The sequence below is a fragment of the Centrocercus urophasianus genome, unplaced genomic scaffold, assembly GCF_019232065.1.
Source record: "Centrocercus urophasianus isolate 14NV4802_14NV808 unplaced genomic scaffold, USGS_Curo_1.0 seq_49, whole genome shotgun sequence".
In the NCBI taxonomy this organism is placed as follows: Eukaryota; Metazoa; Chordata; class Aves; order Galliformes; family Phasianidae; genus Centrocercus; species Centrocercus urophasianus.
The window spans coordinates 1,329,899-1,347,990 of record NW_024885077.1 but is presented as its reverse complement, the minus strand read 5'-3'; the positions used below and the strand labels follow the sequence as shown (position 1 = coordinate 1,347,990).

Below are 18,092 nucleotides of genomic sequence, written 5' to 3'. Positions count from 1 at the left end.
CTGGGCTGGAACAAACCAAGCAGCCCAGTTAGCCCAGGATTTGAAGGCTTCTAACAAAACCTGGTTTCTAAGCAGACAGAGACCCTCCACACACACTTGGAGATCACAGACTGTTGGTCCTGTCACACCCAGTTGAGGCCCATGAACTCACCTAACACTTCATTGTGGCCTTCCAGTACTTGAAGGGAGTGGATAAACAGGAGGGGGAACGGCTGTTTAAGAGCTTGGACAGTGATAGGAGAAGGGGAATGGTTTTAAACTGAGACAGAGGAGGTTTAGGTTGGATATTAGGAGGAAGTTTTTCACCCAGAGGGTGGTGAGGCACTGGCACAGGTTGCCCAAGGAGGCTGTGGATGCCCCATCCCTGCAGGCATTCAAGGCCAGGCTGGATGTGGCTCTGGGCAGCCTGGGCTGCTGGCTGGCAACCTGCACACAGCAGCGGTTTGGAACTGGATGAGCGTTGTGGTGCTTTGCAACCCAGGCCATTCTGTGATCCTATGACTTCATGAAGCCACTGCAGAAGCTGAGATCTTGTTCTCTCAGAAGTTCCCATGGTTGCCATTCAGACAGCAGTCAGTGTTTTGCACTTCAGTGCTCTTAGGAAAAGCTTAATGAAAACACAGGAGGAAACACTGCTTTTGTTTACACTCTCAAGAAGGCAGGCAAAGCTTTTAGGGAACAAGTAATGAGAATTAGTCCCGTAATTTTAGACAGTGAGGGGGGACAACGGTGAAGAGATGGAGCCGACAGTAAACGAGAAGCAATTCTGAGCAATAAGAATTCAAACAAGCAGACTTCTAAGCGAAATACAGCACAGCCTGGGCCTCCCGTAAAGAAAGCGCAAGGCTCGAGGTTCCCCTGTACGCCCGGAGCCGGCAGCGTGAGGCCCTCACGATGCAGGGCCAGAAGGGCCCGTGAGCGAGGCGGGAAGGCGCTTACAGCCACCGCTACGGCCTGCAGCCCGGAGGGGCTGGCTGCACCCCGAGCCCTGCCCACACCTCAGAGCCCAGCGCCCTCACCTCTCCCACCTCAGCGTTCCTCAGCCCCCACCTTTCCCATTTCGGAGTTTCCTATGGCCCCCCCCCCCCCCCCCCGCACACCCCGCCGCCCCTCACCTCTCCGCCTCACGGGCCCTCAGGGCGGCACTCCCGCCTGTCTCAGCTCTCTTCATGCCCATCAAGCCACGTTTGCCCACCTATTGGCTACCGCAGCTTCAACCGCTCTCCTATTGGCCGTTGGGTCGCGCGCGGCCCGCCCACCCACGCCCTACTCTGAGCGCGGCCATCGGTTGCTGCGAGCGAGGCTTCGTGGCTCCGTCCGCACCGGCCGCAGCAGGAGGGGCGCGGCGCCATATTGCCGCCCACAGGCACCCACACGCGGCTATGGGACTCTCCGTCGTGGGCCGTGGGCCCGGTGCCGCTGCGAGGTCTGCTGGAAAGCCAGGCGGCTTCCCGCGGTGGGTGCTGAAAGCCTGAGGAGGGATTTCTGCCCACCTCCTGCTAATGAGGGAAGCCGTGAACCGCCTCAGCATCATGGCGCACACGGAACGCCGCGCAAATCCTCACAGCTTGTGGGGCTCAGCTTCATCCCCGCCATATCTGAGCAGTTCCACTCGTGTGATTTTCCCCCCCTTGGCCGTGAGAAAATGTATTGAAAACCCGGCTGCGTACAGCCTCCATGGCCAAAGCCAAAGCAGCCAGGGCAAACCCTACTTACAGGGTGGCGGTTTCTTTTGGAGCCAAGTTTGCAATGGAGGCATTTGACTCATCGTTTCTAACATTTAAGCCTCCCAACAGTAAAGCCCATTAATCTCGGTCTCGCTCTGGCAGTAATGTGACTCCTTGAGGCTACGGAGCCTTGCGATGGTTCCAGCAACCACCGAAGGGAGCCAGGGCTGCCAGGAGACACAGCGGGGGGCAACGCTTCACCCCAACCCAACAGCTTCACCCCCATGGCAGGAGAGCCCCTCAACTCAGCCATCATTGGCTGGACGTGGCTCTGGGCAGGCTGGTCTGGTGGTTGGCGACCCTCCACATAGCAAAGGGGTTGAAATTAGATGGCCATTGTGGTCCCTTTCAACCCAGGCCATTCTGTCATTCTATGATCAGCTCGCAAAGGCCATGCAAACCCTCCCCGCCAAGCCCCAAAGCCTTCCACTCAGTATTCCAATTCTGGAAGGTGAGGGCACTGCTCCACATCTGATCTCAGCAAGGTTTGCTTTCAGTAACAATTCCTCAACTGTTTCCTACTTGTCCACCTTTCCCTCCCACCTCCTAGGCTGCTGCAGACGAGCGCACGCTTTCTGCCAGGCACTTTACATCCTCCAGCAGAAAGAAGGTTCACCAGCAAAGCCCCAACAGGTCGCGGAGAGCGTGATGTACTTACACAGGCATCCTGCTGAATGCACTGCAGGATGTGCTTGGCTGGAATCAGGAAGTCTATGAGGTAGCGCAGTCCATCCCCACGGTACGTCTTCTCCACCACATCAAAAACTTGGCACAGCACGGTGGCGGCCGTAGCCTCGAACGGAGGGTAGAGAGCTGATAACGTGCTCTGAATGCAGCCGTCCAGCGACTCCGAGTCCTGCCAAGAGAGAAAGCGTGAGCGGTGCGGCAGCGCGGGACGCCCCAGCCGGCTCTGTGCCGGGAGTGCAGCCACCTCCCAGAGCAGGAGGGGAGAGGATCAAAGCAGCAAACTGCCGTCCTTCCTCCTTTCTTTTGGCACCAGTGACTTCAGGTGGAATTAAAAAAATAAATAAATAAAATTAAAATATTAAAAAAAAAAACACCTCTCTCAAAAGGCGAGCGAAGCGCTCACAGAGCACTGCGCACAGCGGCGAGATTCCCCAGCTTTTGCTTACGCAGCAAGTCCGTCTTGCTGAGCTGGGTGGGGCTGCTATTAAACCATTACCGCAGCACGTGAGCGCGTGCGAGCGAGCGAGAGTGTCATGGGGTGGATGGAGCACTGCCCTGCCGCCTGGGCACCGCTGCCGGGATCCTCTGCGGGCCGAGGGGAGACGTGGGGGAACGCTTGTGCCCAAGTTCCTCAGCATGCTGCAACCCACAGCGCTGCCGGGGCTGGTTGGTCGCAGGGGAAGCCGCTCACTGGTGCAATTCTTCATCGTTCTCACGGCAGGCTCTTTTTGGGAGCTGGGAGTTTTCTGCGGTGAGAGATGCCTCACGCAGGATCACAGCCTGCACCAACAGGACTGCCCCTGGTGCTCCAGCACGCGCCTCAGTGCCCGTTTCCTGCTCAGGTGACGGCTCGCAACTTCCCCTGCTGCTGCTGCTCGGAGCCAGCCACAGCCTGCCCGCATCGTCAGAACCCATTCCAGCGCTGGAGGCCAAATTCTGATCTGCTGCATGGGTGCAAGTCGCGAGAGCTTGCCAAAAAATAAAACAAAATAAAGCAATCTTCAGACATCTGCAGAGAGGATCGAGAGCCTTCCCTGCCTTTTTGTTTTACAGGGGACCCCTCTGGCTAACCCAAATCCAGTGGGAGTGAGCTCTGCGACAGAACCAAATGAAAGTTTACTCAGGTGTCTGGCCAGATCCTCCTCTGATATAAACCCACCTCCTTTCACTAGAGGCAGCGAAAGCATTTGAGCCTCTGGCCCAGAAGCCTCCAGCCTCCCGCAGAACAGGAACAGCTGCATGGACATGCCTGAAAACACACCTCGGTTCCACAGGAACCTGGAGAGAAAGTCAAACAAAGCTCACGTTGCCAGCCAGGACCAGCAGGAGGAGGGATCGGGAGGAAGGAAGCGTTCACTTCTTCCATTGAAGGAAAGGGTCCTTTGCTCCAGACATCAACTTGAGGAAATGCCTCAGCAACAGAGCAAGCCTAAAGTGACTTGCAGCCATAATGCTCCTCACACAAACCCTCCATCCTTTGCAGCTGCCCAGCTCGACCATCCTTCCATTCCTCATTTTTGAAAGCGTGTAGGCACAATGTATTGCTCAGCGGTACAAGCCTTTCTGTAGGAAAGCACACAGGATTGCACAGGAGAGATGGGCACATCCAGGCAGTGCCTGCACAATCCCTCCCTGCATCAGTGCGGGTGACAGCAAGCCACGATCTGCCCATGGCACTGCTTCAGCTTTTCTGATGCTGTTTCTCCTGATGTCAGCAACAAGCAAGGCTGAGTGGCAGCAAGTAAGCAGCTAACCTGTTTGTAACCAGCTGCCTCCTGCCATAGCCCTCAAGGTCAGTGTAACCAGATAAACAGAGGTTTAGGAACTATTTTTCATATTCTTAACCCAAGGACTCAAAAAGCAGGAGCAATTTTGCACACTGACAAATGCTGGATGCTAGACTCAGCGTTTAGGTCTAAACCTAAATGGGAGGGGACAGTTGCTTTAAACAAGCTTCTATCCACCCAGAATGTAAAAGCAGTATCAACCCCCAGCTCTGATTGTATTAACTAAAATGAAAAGCCTCTTCCAGCTGGACCTGACGTAACAAACAGAACTGCTTTTGAGTCCAAACACAGCCAGCTGAAGGCAAGTGCAGCTCTGGTAAGGCTGTGCCACCAGCTTCAGGGCTGCCCCGCGCCTCCGGGGGAACAAGAGGCCTTCACCTGCTGCACTTCCCCCTAGCACCAAAGAGCCCAGCTGTGGGCTCCCATTGGTATTACAGCTGGCAGCATCTGGAAATGATTTCAACCTGATCCTCTCCAGCCCCCGGATTGAAAACCTCAGCCCGTGGCAGCTGTGGGGTTCTGTTCTGCCCTCTGCCCCCGTACCTCTTGCACAGTTCTTGCAGATATTAATCCCCCTTCCCCAGTGAATTTGGTTTACTGTTGCAAATAAAACAAAGAAGGAAAAATATTTGCACATGAGCGGGTGCATTGCTCTCAGGTTCTCACACCATTCCTGCTGCCTGAGTAAAGGCTTCGCAAGATAATTATTAACACTGGCACCGAATCAAAAAGCCTTTACATGGTTAAAATAAACCAAGCCGTATATTTTTCTACCTTTAGTAAAATACAGGATAACCATAGCCTGTAGCCATTGTGAAGCTCAGTGCTAACAGACACTTCCCCTCTCTCTGGTTCACTGTACCATAAAGCCGTGATACCTGTTCAGGCTTGAAGGACAGAGAGCTGCTTTCAAGCCCCACCTTTGGATCATTTCATTAGGTTCTCTGCTAACTCCATTGGAAAAGCCCCAAACGTGGTTGCAAACTCACCCATCCCATGGGGATCCACCTGATGGCAGAGCCTCTTCAGAACACAGAGAGCGCAGCGTGGCAGAGCGTGGAGCAGGCTGGACTCTGAGCACAGACTTGGGAAACCAATTCAACAGTCCTGGAGATGGGATGGGGCTGCTTATTTGTCCTGTTAACTTCTCCGGAGGGAGAAGGAATTGCCTTGGCAAGGGCACTGGCCCTGAAGGAGCCGTGGTTTGGAAGCACAGGGAACTCAAACAGAACGCCAAGAGAAAGGCACAGCACCCTGCACTCCAGATGCCAATCAGAAGCCCGCAGCCCATCCTATCCACAAGCCACAATCCCTGTGCCACGCAGGGTACGCAACCCCCACCAGGAGGCTCAAGGAGTGAGGATAAGGGATCAGTGTCCCAGGAGAAGGAGAGCAAGCCAAACCCAGTAAGGATCCAAGGACAGGATGCTCGCACACACCTGCTTGCACACACCTACAGCTCCAGAGAGCTGGCAAAGCCCCACACAGGGCCCTCCTGGAGAAAGCAGCCCCCTCTGCGCACTGCAGATCTCAGGCCGGCCGGTCTCCAGCAGCATTGCCACATCCTGCTAATGGGAAAGGCCTGAACACAAGCTTCTTTCCAGCCGCTCGGCACAGACACAAACAGGATTGCTTTCCAACCGAGCCAGAGAGCATCTCCCTGAGCAAAATAAAAAACCAAGTCTTGGGACTCAAATGTTTCTTTGTAAATAGCACAGGAGGCCCATGAACTCCTGCACGCTGCCGCCACACCTCCCAAAAGAGAACCAGGCTTTAAAAATAACTGCTCCATAAATCAAGGCTCTAAATAAAGCCCAGGTTAAGGTCACGTCCGGCCACGGCAGCTTTCACCACACCGCAGCTGGGAGCTGGTTGATGTTACAGCCCTGCTCCAGGGACCCATCTACCTCTCCTCGTGCAAGCAGCTGCTGCAGCATGTGAGGAGCCTACCAGGAGGCATCTGGAGCAAGCAGGAGCTCCTCAGCCCTTTCTGGATGCCTTAGTAGTCAGGAAGAGGGCTCTAGCTACTGGGAGCTCCTGCCATCCTGCAATTCAAGTTGGATATCAGGAAAGATCTCCTCTCTGGAAGAGCAGTGAGGCAGTGGCACAGTTGCCCAGGGAGGTGGGGGAGTCACCGTCCCTGGAGGTGTCCCAGAGCCATGGGAATATGGCACTGAGGGACGTGGGCAGTGGGCACGGTGGGGTGGGGTTGGGTTTGGGGATCTGAGAGCTCTTTTCCAACCTTAATGACTCTATGATTTCCTTCTGACTCAAGTTCTTTCTCTTTGGGACCTGCTGCTCACCAGTCAGGGCTGAGTGCAGAAGATCTCCCTTCAGGTTTGGAAAAGAAGTCAGCCCGCCAGGGATAAGAGAGATGAATGCCAAGGGTACACATCAGGAAGGTGCCTAGGATGGAAGCTCAGGTGGCGCAGGACAGTGCAGCATCCCTTCCCTGCACAGACCTGCACTGCTCTAGCCACCCGGAGCCACCATTCCCTACAATTCACTTGACCACCTTGGATGGAAGCCAGCATTGTGCTCAAGAACACTCGCCTACAAAAAGTCCTGAACAAAGACAACACGAAGAAGAAGCACAAATCTTCCCCGCTGACAGCCCAGATGCTGTCTGAAGGCTCCTAAAAGTTCTCAGCAAGCCCAGGACTTATGGCAGACAACACTCCTTTCTGACAGGTCGGACCGGCCCATGCCACATGCTGAGGCATACATCTGGCAGCAGAGGATCTGCAGCTTTGGCAGGGTGAGCACTCAGCCTCCAAACGTCGCCTGCGTGTGGCCCCCGGCCAGCTTTGGGGACTGGGGGAAGGGAGCCCCAGGCAGGCTGTGCAGGGCCGGGTCACTCTGCCAATACAGGCTGCCGTGCTGTGCCGCTTGGCTGGGGCTGCTGGGCTCTCAGTTGACGTGAGAAACCTCATTTCCAGTAAAAACAGATCTCTGGGCTTTCCACGAACCCTTTCCACTTTCTGACAGCAAGCTTAAAGCCAGGCTGCTTTTCCTTTGGGGGGAAAAAGAAAAGAGATATTTCTGTGTTCAAAAAGGTCTCCAGCTAAAAGCAAGGCTTGTTTTTCTGACAAAATCTGAGATTTCCCACTCCCTTTCTGCAGGGAGGAGAACCCTCCCATCCCCATTTCCTGAGCAGCTCTAATCGCAGCGGCAATGAGTTCAAGAGAGGAAAATCTTCCCAGCACAAGTGCTAGCTCCCCCGGCTGGGAGGCTCGGGGGGGAGGCTGGGAGCAGAGCGCTGGCTGCAGCACCCCGCCTGCTTTGGGGTGGTGGGGCCTAAAGAGCACTGCTTACTGAGTGATGAGGCTGGAATTCACACCGCTGTCCTGCGAGATACCCGCCAATGGCTCTACCTGCTCTGTGGCTGAGCTCTGAGGGTTTGTCAGGGAGAAGCAGCCCAGCAGCGAGCCGTGCTCCAGCACAAGGCTCTCACAAGCCGGCTTCGTGCACAGGCTGTGCCTCACCGGCCCCTCCGGCCTCGCAGGGAGTGGTGCTCTGGGAATCATTTCCAGATGCCTCCCTGCTCCCCAGCCCTTCCCTGGGCCGGCGCGGCCGCCAAAGCAGCTCCTACTGGGCAGCCGCGCAGGATTAGCATTCCAGGCGCTGCAGGAAAACAAGCGCTTGGAAGCGATTAACTCATGATCTCTTGTTTAATTAAACAAAGGGGGAAAAAATGATGTATTTGCTTTTCGGCTCGGAGGTTCCGCTTTTGCGCATGCGGGAGGCTGGGAGCGAAAGGCAGGGCAGCCCCGCAGCCCGCGTTGGTTTGCACTCAGTGGGGACGTCCTGAGCAGCTTTGGGAGCAGCGCAAGCCTCCCAGAGACACAGCACTCAGCACATCTTCCTCAGAGAACTCCCTCTTCTCCAGCCTTTCCTTTAGGTTTCCCCAGTACTACACAACACTGCCCGCAGCTCCCATCTGTCCACGCAACACCCAGCGCATCAGAAGAGCTGCTGACAACTGCACAGCAGGTGAGGGTGGCCAAACACAGACCCACAGCCCGAGCGAGACCTCTGCTAGCCTACTGGAGATAAGCTCCTCCTCACAGGCTGCCCCCTATTAGCTACAGCTCAGGGGGTCAGACAGGTGTTTAAGCATCTGAGAAAGCAGAGCTGAGCCCTGTGCTGCAGCAGACGTGCCCCAGCTGGCACAGGGGCCTGCATGCGGGTGAGAAGAGCTGTGCGAGCACCAACACCATACAGCTGGGAACCAGCTTACCTTGCTTTAGTTCAATCAAGGGATTAGGTCCTTAATCTGAAATAACTGTCTAAGCACTGATTTATTTATTTTTTTTAAATATCATTGGCATAGCTCTAACCGTGCAATTAATTACCAGAGCTGTAATCAGCGCGACACAAAGCCCTGGGCACTTTGGTAACACCCTTCCCAGCAATGGACTGATGCTGGCTGTGCCTGCATTTGCCTGTCACCTCCTTGAGGCCCCAGGACAGAGCTGCACAAGCTCCCCAGGCTCGTTGAGCAGCCAGCACCACGTGCTTGTGCTCCAGCCAGGGCTCACAGCATTCAGAGTGCCACCCGAGCCAGGAACTTCCACTTCTACACAGCCCAAACACTGGCACCTTACAAGGTAAGAAAGTGCCCGTTCTTTCCAGTCTCTTCCAGTAAATGACTTTAAGAAAAATAAATCACCCTGTTCACTACCACGTCAGCTGCCTTCATCATCCTTCAGCCAGGAGCATCAGACCCTAACCCACATATCGTGCTCAGACACCCATCTGCGAGCACCTCCCAGCAGATGGGCAGCCTCCTGCGCTCCAGGAGAAAATGATAATCCTACAGAGGACAGCTGACAAGTACCAGGAATGATCTTCGCAGCGTCACCATTTAGGTTATTGCTTCAGCACCAGGTGTAAGGCTGCCGCCAGATCCCTTTATCAAGGTGCCCGAGCTGCTGGGACAGGATCCCAGGGGCAGATTTTTCAACCTGCATAAGTGAGGGTTGGATGTCTGAGTGCCTCTAAGAAAAGAACATGAGTTAAATGAGTTCCCAGACTCAATGCAGGAGCCAGATAACACTCCATGGTCTCAGCATCCCGGAACAGATGAGCCACGGCTCCTTTTGGTCTCAAACACCCCATCTCACCACATTCTTGCGAAATACAAGTCCTGCTACATCAAGGAAGGGGGGGGGGGGGGAAAACATTCTGAAGCCAGAGCAGCAATTCCAGCAGGGTTGGCTGTTCATAGGAGAAAACTGAGTGTGCAGGGGCTCTTCCTTGGAGTAGCAAATCCCTGCACGCCCTTGACTTGAGCAGTGGCAGATCAGGTGCCGGCATGCACCTTACCTCCAAGGACGGACAGAAGGTCAGGGCAGGCAGCCCAGGGACACCACAGACCCTGCCTGGATAAACATACCTGCTCCAGCGAGCTACATTTGCTCCAAGGCTCTCAGAGCTTGGGAAATAGAGGCAATGCATGTTGTACACTGAAGCTCTCTCACCCCTGAGCAGCCAAGCCTGGGGCTTAGAGCTGGACGGAAACATTTCCCCTGTATTCAGATAAAGCCCTGAACGAGTGCCTCCTGGAGAGCTAAGTACATCAGTCATAAATGCAGTGCATTGCTTTTACTAAATGCCCGAGTCAGATAGGGGTAAACACAGGGCTTTTAAAGCTACTCCCTTTATGGCTCTTTTTTAAATAGAAAAGTCTCACGTGTCCCATTATTTCCATACATATCAAAGAAGGGTGGAGATTTAACTAGCGATTTCTAAAAGACATCTTTGTGCACAGAAGGGATGTGTGCCAAAACGTGGGTGGTTATAAGCCCAAACACAAAGGGGAATACATCCACAGGCATTTTTCCCCTTGATCCATTAACGGGTCTGCATACCAGCCTGCCGAGCGGATGAGAAGGACCTTGTTCAAAAGGTAAATGTATTCTGAAAGATGACAACGGGCAGCAAAGAACCCACATCCTTTCACCATATCTGAGGCTCAGGCTTCTCCAGCTTCTCCTTCCCATGCCAGGCAAGCCACCGCCTGGCCACAGCATCTCGTCCTACCAAGGCTGACCACAAGGCCCAATGGAGGTCGCTTTCCATCACATCCCCCCACACCCTAGAGGAGCCCATCTGTCCTCAGCCGGTCCCATTCCTCTCCACCTGAGCCCTTTGGTTCCACCCAACCAATGGCTGCGGCCTCACCCTGGGATGCCCAGGGCATCACCCTGGGCTTCACCCTGGGCATCCCAGACCGACAGCAAGACGTTCAATCTAAGCAGAAAGGAGGATTTTCAGGATTTTTCCGTGCTACTTTGACTTGATATTTCAGCTTGGCATCCAGCGGTGCAAGAAAACAGGATGTGCATGAAACCCAGCAGGAGCGCTTAGCCCAGGAAATGCCCAACCTTTTGTTCTTTTTGTGTTTTACTGAAAGACCAAACCAGCCAACGGGGATATGGGCAATTCATTCGTGACCCAGAGCTGCGAGGCAGGTGTCACGCATGGTGCAGACGCACGGCCCCGAGCATCCTGCCATACAAGCAGGGCATCCCCTTTTATGTCACCACGTCTTCTGAGCACCAGGAGGAGGTCTGTTTTAGCAATGGCCTTTCCTTATAGAACCACGGCTGGTGTAGCAGCCACAAAGGCAGCGCTATTCACTCTGAGTGTGCCTCTCCCATGGCATATTTGGAAAGCCAGCACCTCCAGAGCTTGCGACCACAAGGCAGCCCTGCCCTCCTGACAGCTTACAGACTGCCAGCGACAGCTCAAAGAGCAGCCAGGAGAGCTTTCCCTCCTCAATGCCCACATGGAGCCAGATTAACCTCCTCCCTGCAGCTGGACCCTGTTCCCAACAGGACTGTGGCCACAGAGGCTGTTGGCTGCAGGCTGCTAATTCTCAGAAAAGAAGTGCTGACACTCAGGGTATGTTCCCCTGTGGAAACCTGCAGCATCTCACCAGAAACACATGATGCCTTGCATCCCCCTGTTAGAAGAGCAGGTTCTGTGATTGCTGGGTGCAGCAATCTGTGTGGGTGCAGCTGGTCTGGCACCTGCAGACTCATTATTTTCATTGCTGCAAGGAATCTTTTGGCACTGCAGCAAGGGGGAGCATGGTCACCTTCCCAGCACAGATAGTCGCCCAGAGCTTTCAGACCACTTCCAATGCTCAGGATTACGCCTCTGGGCTCTGTCTGCGTTCCAAAAAATCTCGCTCATTGCTTTGGCACAGAAATAAAGAAAGAAAATCCCAAACACTTAAAGTTCTTTGCGATTCCCAGACTCATTTCCTTCCCACTCCAGAAGACATAAGGGCAGGATGACACAAAGACCATCCTTTCTGCTGAAATCCTCCTCTCTCATCAGCACAGAGGTGCCACCTGAACTCATCTGCAGGAAGACACCAGCATTTGAATAAGTTGGGCTATACCCAGCAACCACTGGAAAGCAGCAATCGTCCTATCAAGGCAGAAGAGCAGCCTCGTAAAGCATCCTGAGCAGCTTCCCAGGGATGAAGCCATCCTCAGCCTGGAGGGCAGGGCTTTGCCTTTAGCCAACCTCCTCAGGAGTGGAGTTTTGCATTTGCTTGGGTGGCAGCCGCTCCTCAGAAGAAGCAAAGCTGGGGCACTGTGGCTCAGCCATGGGCCCTGACCACCTCCTGTGCCCCAGCCAGCAGGCAGGGTGAAGCCCAGTCCCTCTCCCATGGCAGAGTGATCGTTACTGGGGAGCGTGAGCAGATCTCCAGCCATGAAAGCCACGATGTCATGAGGTTTCACAGCTGTAAAAGCCAGTTCTGGGGGAAGTGGGCACCTCTGCCCAAAGGTATCTTGCCCGTTTGATGCTTTAGGCACCCATCAGCTACATACCATGCGTGGAGAGTGCATTTTGTATCACACTGATACAAAGAGTCACCTGCCTCACACAGCTGGGCAGCCCCCAGCAGGAGCTGAGCCTCCAACAGTCCCACAGGCCAACCCACATCCATTGAGATCCAAATCTTTCGCCTACAGGGTTTGGTTGGTTCACCAGTACACCAGAAGCTCAAGTCCAATGGAACAGCTTGTGGCTGCAGGAAAGGCCAGGAGAGCCGTGGTGTCTTTGGCAGAGGAGATGCAAGAAGCCAAGATGCAGGCCAAGGGAAGAGATGCAGGCCTGTCAGCTCAGCTGGCTGCAGAAACCAGGAGTCGGGCAACCCATCTTTTGATGCAAGCCCAGAAGCTGGACTGCAGTAGCCAAGCAGCAACTCAAGCAAACAAAGCACCAGGAGGCAGTCTGGTCCCTGATCTCTGACCCTTATAGGTGTCTGGCATGGCCAGGCACAAGGCTGTCCCACAGCCACTCCCAGTATAGATGAGGTGCTCTGCTGCCCGGCTGGTTTCTCAGCACATTCTCTAAGTGTGCAGTGCCAGCTCTGGGCAGGGGAAAAGGAGCCCTGCCCTTCCCCAGGCTCTGCAGAGGGGCAGTGCCCACAGCAGGACACCAATTCCAGCCCCACATCCAAGCAGTGTGCCTGCTCTGCTCCATCCCAGCCCGTTGCTGCAGGGCCCTGAGCAGCACCCCACGGGGGATCGGTGCCAACAAGAGCTCCGAGTCCCCGCAGCCACCCCAGGGCTGGCACCCAAATAACGGGAAGCACGGGAGCACCGCTTCCCACCTCCGGCATCACCCCATCACAGCTCCATCCCGCACAGCCCTGCTCCAAAGCCCTCCGCAGCGATTTCCTTACCATGTTCCCGGCCTCCTTTTTCCCCTCCCTCACTTCCAAAAGTGGCTTTTTTTCTCTTTTTCCTCCATGTGTGCGACGGGGCGTCTCCTCTCTCCCCTCCGACGTGAACCACTGAAGCACTTTGAGTCCCGGACTGTAATCCAAGCCCTCGCCGCCCCCAGCACAGCTCCAACTAATCTAACTCATGACACTACGGAGCAGGGGACCTCCAAGGTTTCTCTGACAGCCAACCCCGGTGCTCGGCGGTGGAGGGACATGGCGTGGGGTGCTGCCTCCCCCTGCCCCGCTGACCGATCCCTACGGCATCGCTGCTCCCCGCGCGTCCTTTGCCCGCTCGTCAGGGATGCTCCGTGCCACAGAGCTGCTATCGCCTGGGAAGATCCGAAGAGCTGCTGGAGGAAAGCAGGTCCACCGCAGACATCCCACGGAGGTGGCCAGCTTCTCAGGGAGCTTTCCAGCAAAAGTTTTCTCCCCCGCACTCCTCTTGGCTTTGTAAGTTCAGGGAGGATTCTCCGCTCCGCAAGATGCCGAGGAAGCGCTGAGGGTTGGGCAAAACCACCGAGAAATAAGCAAAGAGCACTGAGAAAAAGCTGTTTTCTCGAACTTCTGGGAAGGAAAACGAGAGAGGCAGTGACCGCTTCAGGCAGCGGCAACAAACTGCATTGGGATCAGGCGAGAAGCAGAGACCTCGCCCCCTCCCAAAGGAGGAAGTAATTTAACATGGCAAGTTTCTCCACCCCTCCATTAATTGTTTAAGATGGCCGGGGGCCAAAATACTGCCCCTGAGATCTGGGAAGGTCACAGAGCAGGCAGGCAACAGCCTCCAGAAGCAATAACGGGAAAGGGCAGAGCCGGCGAGGGGGAGGCAGGTGCCGGCGCCACAGGACCCCCAGGAGAAGCTCTGGGGCCGGGGCGTGGGGCAGGGCTGCAGGATTTGGGGTGGCGTGGACCTTGCTAGGGACGAACCTCCAAGTCTGGAGGCCAGGGTGCTGGCACCCTGCTGCTGGCGATGGTGAGACAGAGCGGTGCATGCCAAGGGGAAGGGAGATTCAGACCTACTGCAAGAGGGACCACGGTCCCCGCAGGGACAGGCTCAGCAAGCTGGGCAGCAGCCGTTGCTGCTAAAGCCTCTGCTGCTCCAGCCAAGGGCAGCAGGGATGGATGACTGTCCCTGCAGGAGTTCAGCTTGCTTTCCTTAAGCAGAAAGAGAGGCCCTCCTAGATGGGATGCAACAGCAGAGCAGAGCAGCTGCATCACTGTTCAACACTTATCTTCTGAAGTCCTTGCTGGCACAGCCTTTCCCACGGCCGTCAGCACCTACTCACCTCCTCCTTGCAGCAGTTTCCCACTGCATGGACCTCCTGCTCACACCAAGCGAGGTCAGGCTGGGTGAAGGACAGCATCCCCAATACACAGAGAGGATCACAACCAACCACCCGGTTGTTACCATCCCCAGCATCCTAAGAGGAATCTATAATCCTGCCTCTGTGTGCAGAGAGCCTTTCCCTCCTTGTCAAATTCACAGCAGAAGGATGAGGAAACTTCCCTAGCAGAGCCTCTGAGCACAGACTTCAGTGTCTGCACAAGGCTACATTTGCAAGCCAGCTTTGTCCTTCATTTATTCCCCAAAGAACATCTCTCAGCTCATGACCACAGCTCCAGCAGGAGCTGGAAGCATCCCCATGGGCCGTCCCCACACTGAGAAAGGCAGCAGAGAGTGATGTCTTGCAGGACACGTGGCATCCAGCTGGCTGTGACAAGTGCTATCAGAGATGCTGAGCTGTTCTACTAACAGCTCCAGGAGAGCAGCTATCAGCTCTTCTCAACCCTGGGAGCACAAAGTTGGCTTTTCCTGCAGCCCCAGTCAGCAGCAGGATTAAGGATTATCAAACACATAACTGCAGCTCTGAGAGTCAGGCAGAGAAGGGGGGCAGCGCTGAGGGCTGTGTAGGAGTCTGCAGCATCCCCATAAGCACAGACAAGGAGGGCACAATGTAAATGCACGCACACACACACCCCAAATCCAGTTTCCATCACATTTTCCACCTCTATGACCAGGTACAGAGCCAGGTGCTATCCAGACCATCAGCCAGCACTTGCCACCCCAGTGCTACTCATACTATGCAGTCATTAGCACGTGATTTTTGAAGTGCAGCAGATGTCTTAGCCACAGATACGACAACAGAGAGCTCTCTGCAAGTTCCCAGGCCAACACCACATGAAATTCAATGGTTGTATGTGCAAAAGCAGCAAGGGAAGGGGCTGCCTAACAGGAGAGCAGCTCAGCATCTTCCCCCATCCCAGGCTCTGCCCATCGCAGCCAACGGCAGTGATGTGATTTCCTGTGCCCTGCTGCAGGGAACATCATGGTGCTGTTTACTCTTGGCTGGATCCTAATATAGATAATTTTTTTTTTTTTTTTTAACTGCAAAGCGGCCTCTCCCTCGTCTGCTGCATCAGAGATCTGTTTCTTCCACCAGCACATGGCAGCCAGCTGCAGCCAGCACTGCAGTGGGTGTTGAACAGCCCCTCGAGTGTGGTGCACAACAATGCCACGCTTGTTCCCCAGCACAGGCTCGTACTGTCTCCTTGCAGAGCAGCTCCTCACTCTTTCACGAGCCCCGTGGTTTTCTCGGGTTGAATACTAATTGCTGATGCCAGTGCAGAAGTCTGCTGTCAGCCAGGAAGGGGTGAGTTTTGTGACCAAACAGCCTGCCCAAAGCATTGGCAGGGCCAAGCACGCAGATCCAGGTCCTTTGCACAGAGCCACAGGCAGTTTTACATCGAGGGAACCACTCTGGCATGCGGTGGTGGGGTCCTGCTGGACGCTTCCCCTTTTCTGGAGCTGGGTTCTGGAGCTGCACTGCTATCAAAGTGCCTGCTGAGGCCCCAGGCAGACAGGAAGAGAGCACAGGCAGTCGCTCTGCTTTGAGCCCCTGCTATTAGAGGTCTACTTCTCAGCTGTGCAAAGCAGGGAGAGCTCAGTACTGTTACCAACAGGACTCAGCTGTTCTGGAGGAGACACAGATGTTTTGGATGACAGATAAGGACATCTTCTGACCTAGGGGAAGTTGTGCAATGAAAGCTAGACAGTCTCCCTCCAGCAGCCAGCAGCTCGCAGCAAAACACCCCATGCACTCCACATTGACTCAGCACCAACAGCAGTGTTATGCTCAGCACCAGGAGTTTCCCATGTCTATGGGCACCTCTGGGGACAAGGAGAACCTAGGAGCAGGTGGTGGCAAACCAGATGACTCCAAATCCACTTCCATGCATCTGCTGCACCGAGGCTCTCCGCCACCTCCCACGTCCACACACATGGCTGTGCAGATGTCCCACGGATTAAGCTGTGCTCTCAAAATACAGCTTCACCATGTTATGATCCCAGCAAGCCACCTACTGTGAACCCCATCAGCATGCAGGGACATGGGAAGCCACCAAGAAGCAACGTCAGATCCTGCAGGTGCCTTAAGTCCAGTGATGGATGCTTACTTGAAATAGGTTTAGTCAAAGGAAACAAGTGCTGCAAGCAGCCCTCAGCACCAACAACACTGCAGGACTGAGCTAGTCCTCTCCCCATTAGGAACACAAGAGAGAGTGAAATGCGGCTTAATAATATTTAAACCTTTATTTCAGATCACAAGAAGGCCTTGGTTTCACAAGAGTACCTCTTGGTTTAACTAATTAATTTGATAATCCTCTATTTGGAATCCTCAAGAGACATTCAGCCTTGAAAGCAAGTAATTACCTCTAAGTGGCAACCTCTTTGTGAGGCCCAGCCTGATCAGGAAAAAAGTGTCTTAAGCCAGAAATATAATCACTGTGTGATTTCCCAGAAGGAGTGGATAAGAGGCAACATAACAACAGCTGGTCACACTCGCAACCTCAAGACACAAGAGCCACTCAATTACCAGGTCTCCAGTTTGCACTTCAAGAAGCCATTCAGTGCCACACACAAACCTGGCACGCAGGCAACCACCAGGAAGCTTTACAGGAGATGATTTATATTTCTTGGCTGCTTCAGACCCCACCGCCATCTCTGGTTAGATAAGGGCAGACAGGCTTTCTCTGAAGAGCAGCCTGAAAGCGACCCACCTCTCTCCAGATCTCACAAGTTTAGTAGCATGGAACAGTCATCTGTTTACCTACCCATGCTAACCAGCCCTGCTGGCAGCGGTGCTGTGTGATATTCAATCCCAGCAGTGCATGTTTACTCTCAGATTGCTCAGCTCAAACCTAGACATGCCCATGGGCACCTCACCCTTCCCAGCCCAGCCTGGCAGGGCTGTGTCCTCCACACATGGAGCACAGGGGCTCTCAGCTTCTATCAAACAGGGTCCTTGGTCACTGTTGCCAGAGCCCACTCCTCTTTCCAGGTTTGTGTGACAAAGCACAGCTTGGAAGGATGGATGCCTTCCACCCCATGCTTCTGAACCACCGGCTCTTATGTCACTGCCCTGTATCCACCTCACATGAGCACCTTCAACACGAGAAGCAGACTGAGCCCTCACCAAGGCACCCAGGAGGTGCCGAGCAACAAGAGAAATAGGCAAGCACCTAGACACACACTTCTGGGCATCCCAAAAGTGATTCAAAATGCAGTTATACCTAGCTAGGAGGGAAGGATTCCAGCTGTAACACCTGCTTCAGAGAAGGAGGGATCCACCAACAACTGCTGAATTGTGCCCACCACAGCTTGGGCGCTCAGTGGGGTCAGCACCAGGGGCTACCCAGTACCCCAAGAGCACAAGACCACAATACTTCCATCAACCTGCTCCAGGAACTCTGACCCCACGGATTACCATCCCTAAAGGACGAGCATCCTGCCCCAGCCCCCCTTACAAACCCCTCACTTACATCCAGCACTTGTAGAGCAGCCTGCACCCAGCAGATCCCAGCAGATCCTGCAAACCATTCTCCCATGGCAGAGCCTCTCTGAAGAGAAGGAAAGCTCTCACCTCCCTGCAGTCTGCTCCTCCAGAGCAGAGGGAGAAGCAGCTGGGTTAGATCTGCACTCTCTGAGGCAAAACAATCGCCCCAAGGTGCAGCTCCAGCTGTGGGCATGTAATCAGTGCTTTACAGAGCTGCATGGGCGTTCCCTGAGACCAGCTCTAACTCTGCCTGTGTTCAGCTGGGCTCAGCACTGGCTGCTTAACACATGCCCGTCCAACCACTGGTCCT

The 18,092-nt window shown here is 54.5% G+C and overlaps 1 protein-coding gene across 7 annotated transcripts in view; it reads right to left on the bottom strand.

Moving 5' to 3' along the window:
• PLEKHG4 (pleckstrin homology and RhoGEF domain containing G4) overlaps window positions 1-17,846 on the bottom strand; it is a 79,445-nt gene extending 61,599 nt beyond the window's left edge. For 5 of the 7 annotated variants that reach the window (XM_042834807.1, XM_042834810.1, XM_042834811.1 and 2 more), the window contains exons 1-2: window positions 17,769-17,846; window positions 2,386-2,583 (exon numbers count right to left, since the gene is read on the bottom strand). In XM_042834807.1, the coding sequence (XP_042690741.1) occupies window positions 2,386-2,583; window positions 17,769-17,834 (264 nt within the window). In that variant the 5' untranslated portion in view covers window positions 17,835-17,846. Of the gene's footprint in view, window positions 1-2,385; window positions 2,584-5,190; window positions 5,240-12,911; window positions 13,077-17,768 lie in introns of those variants that run through there. The other 2 variants (XM_042834813.1, XM_042834809.1) reach the window with 2 other exon arrangements.
• Between the last annotated feature and the right edge of the window lie 246 nt (window positions 17,847-18,092).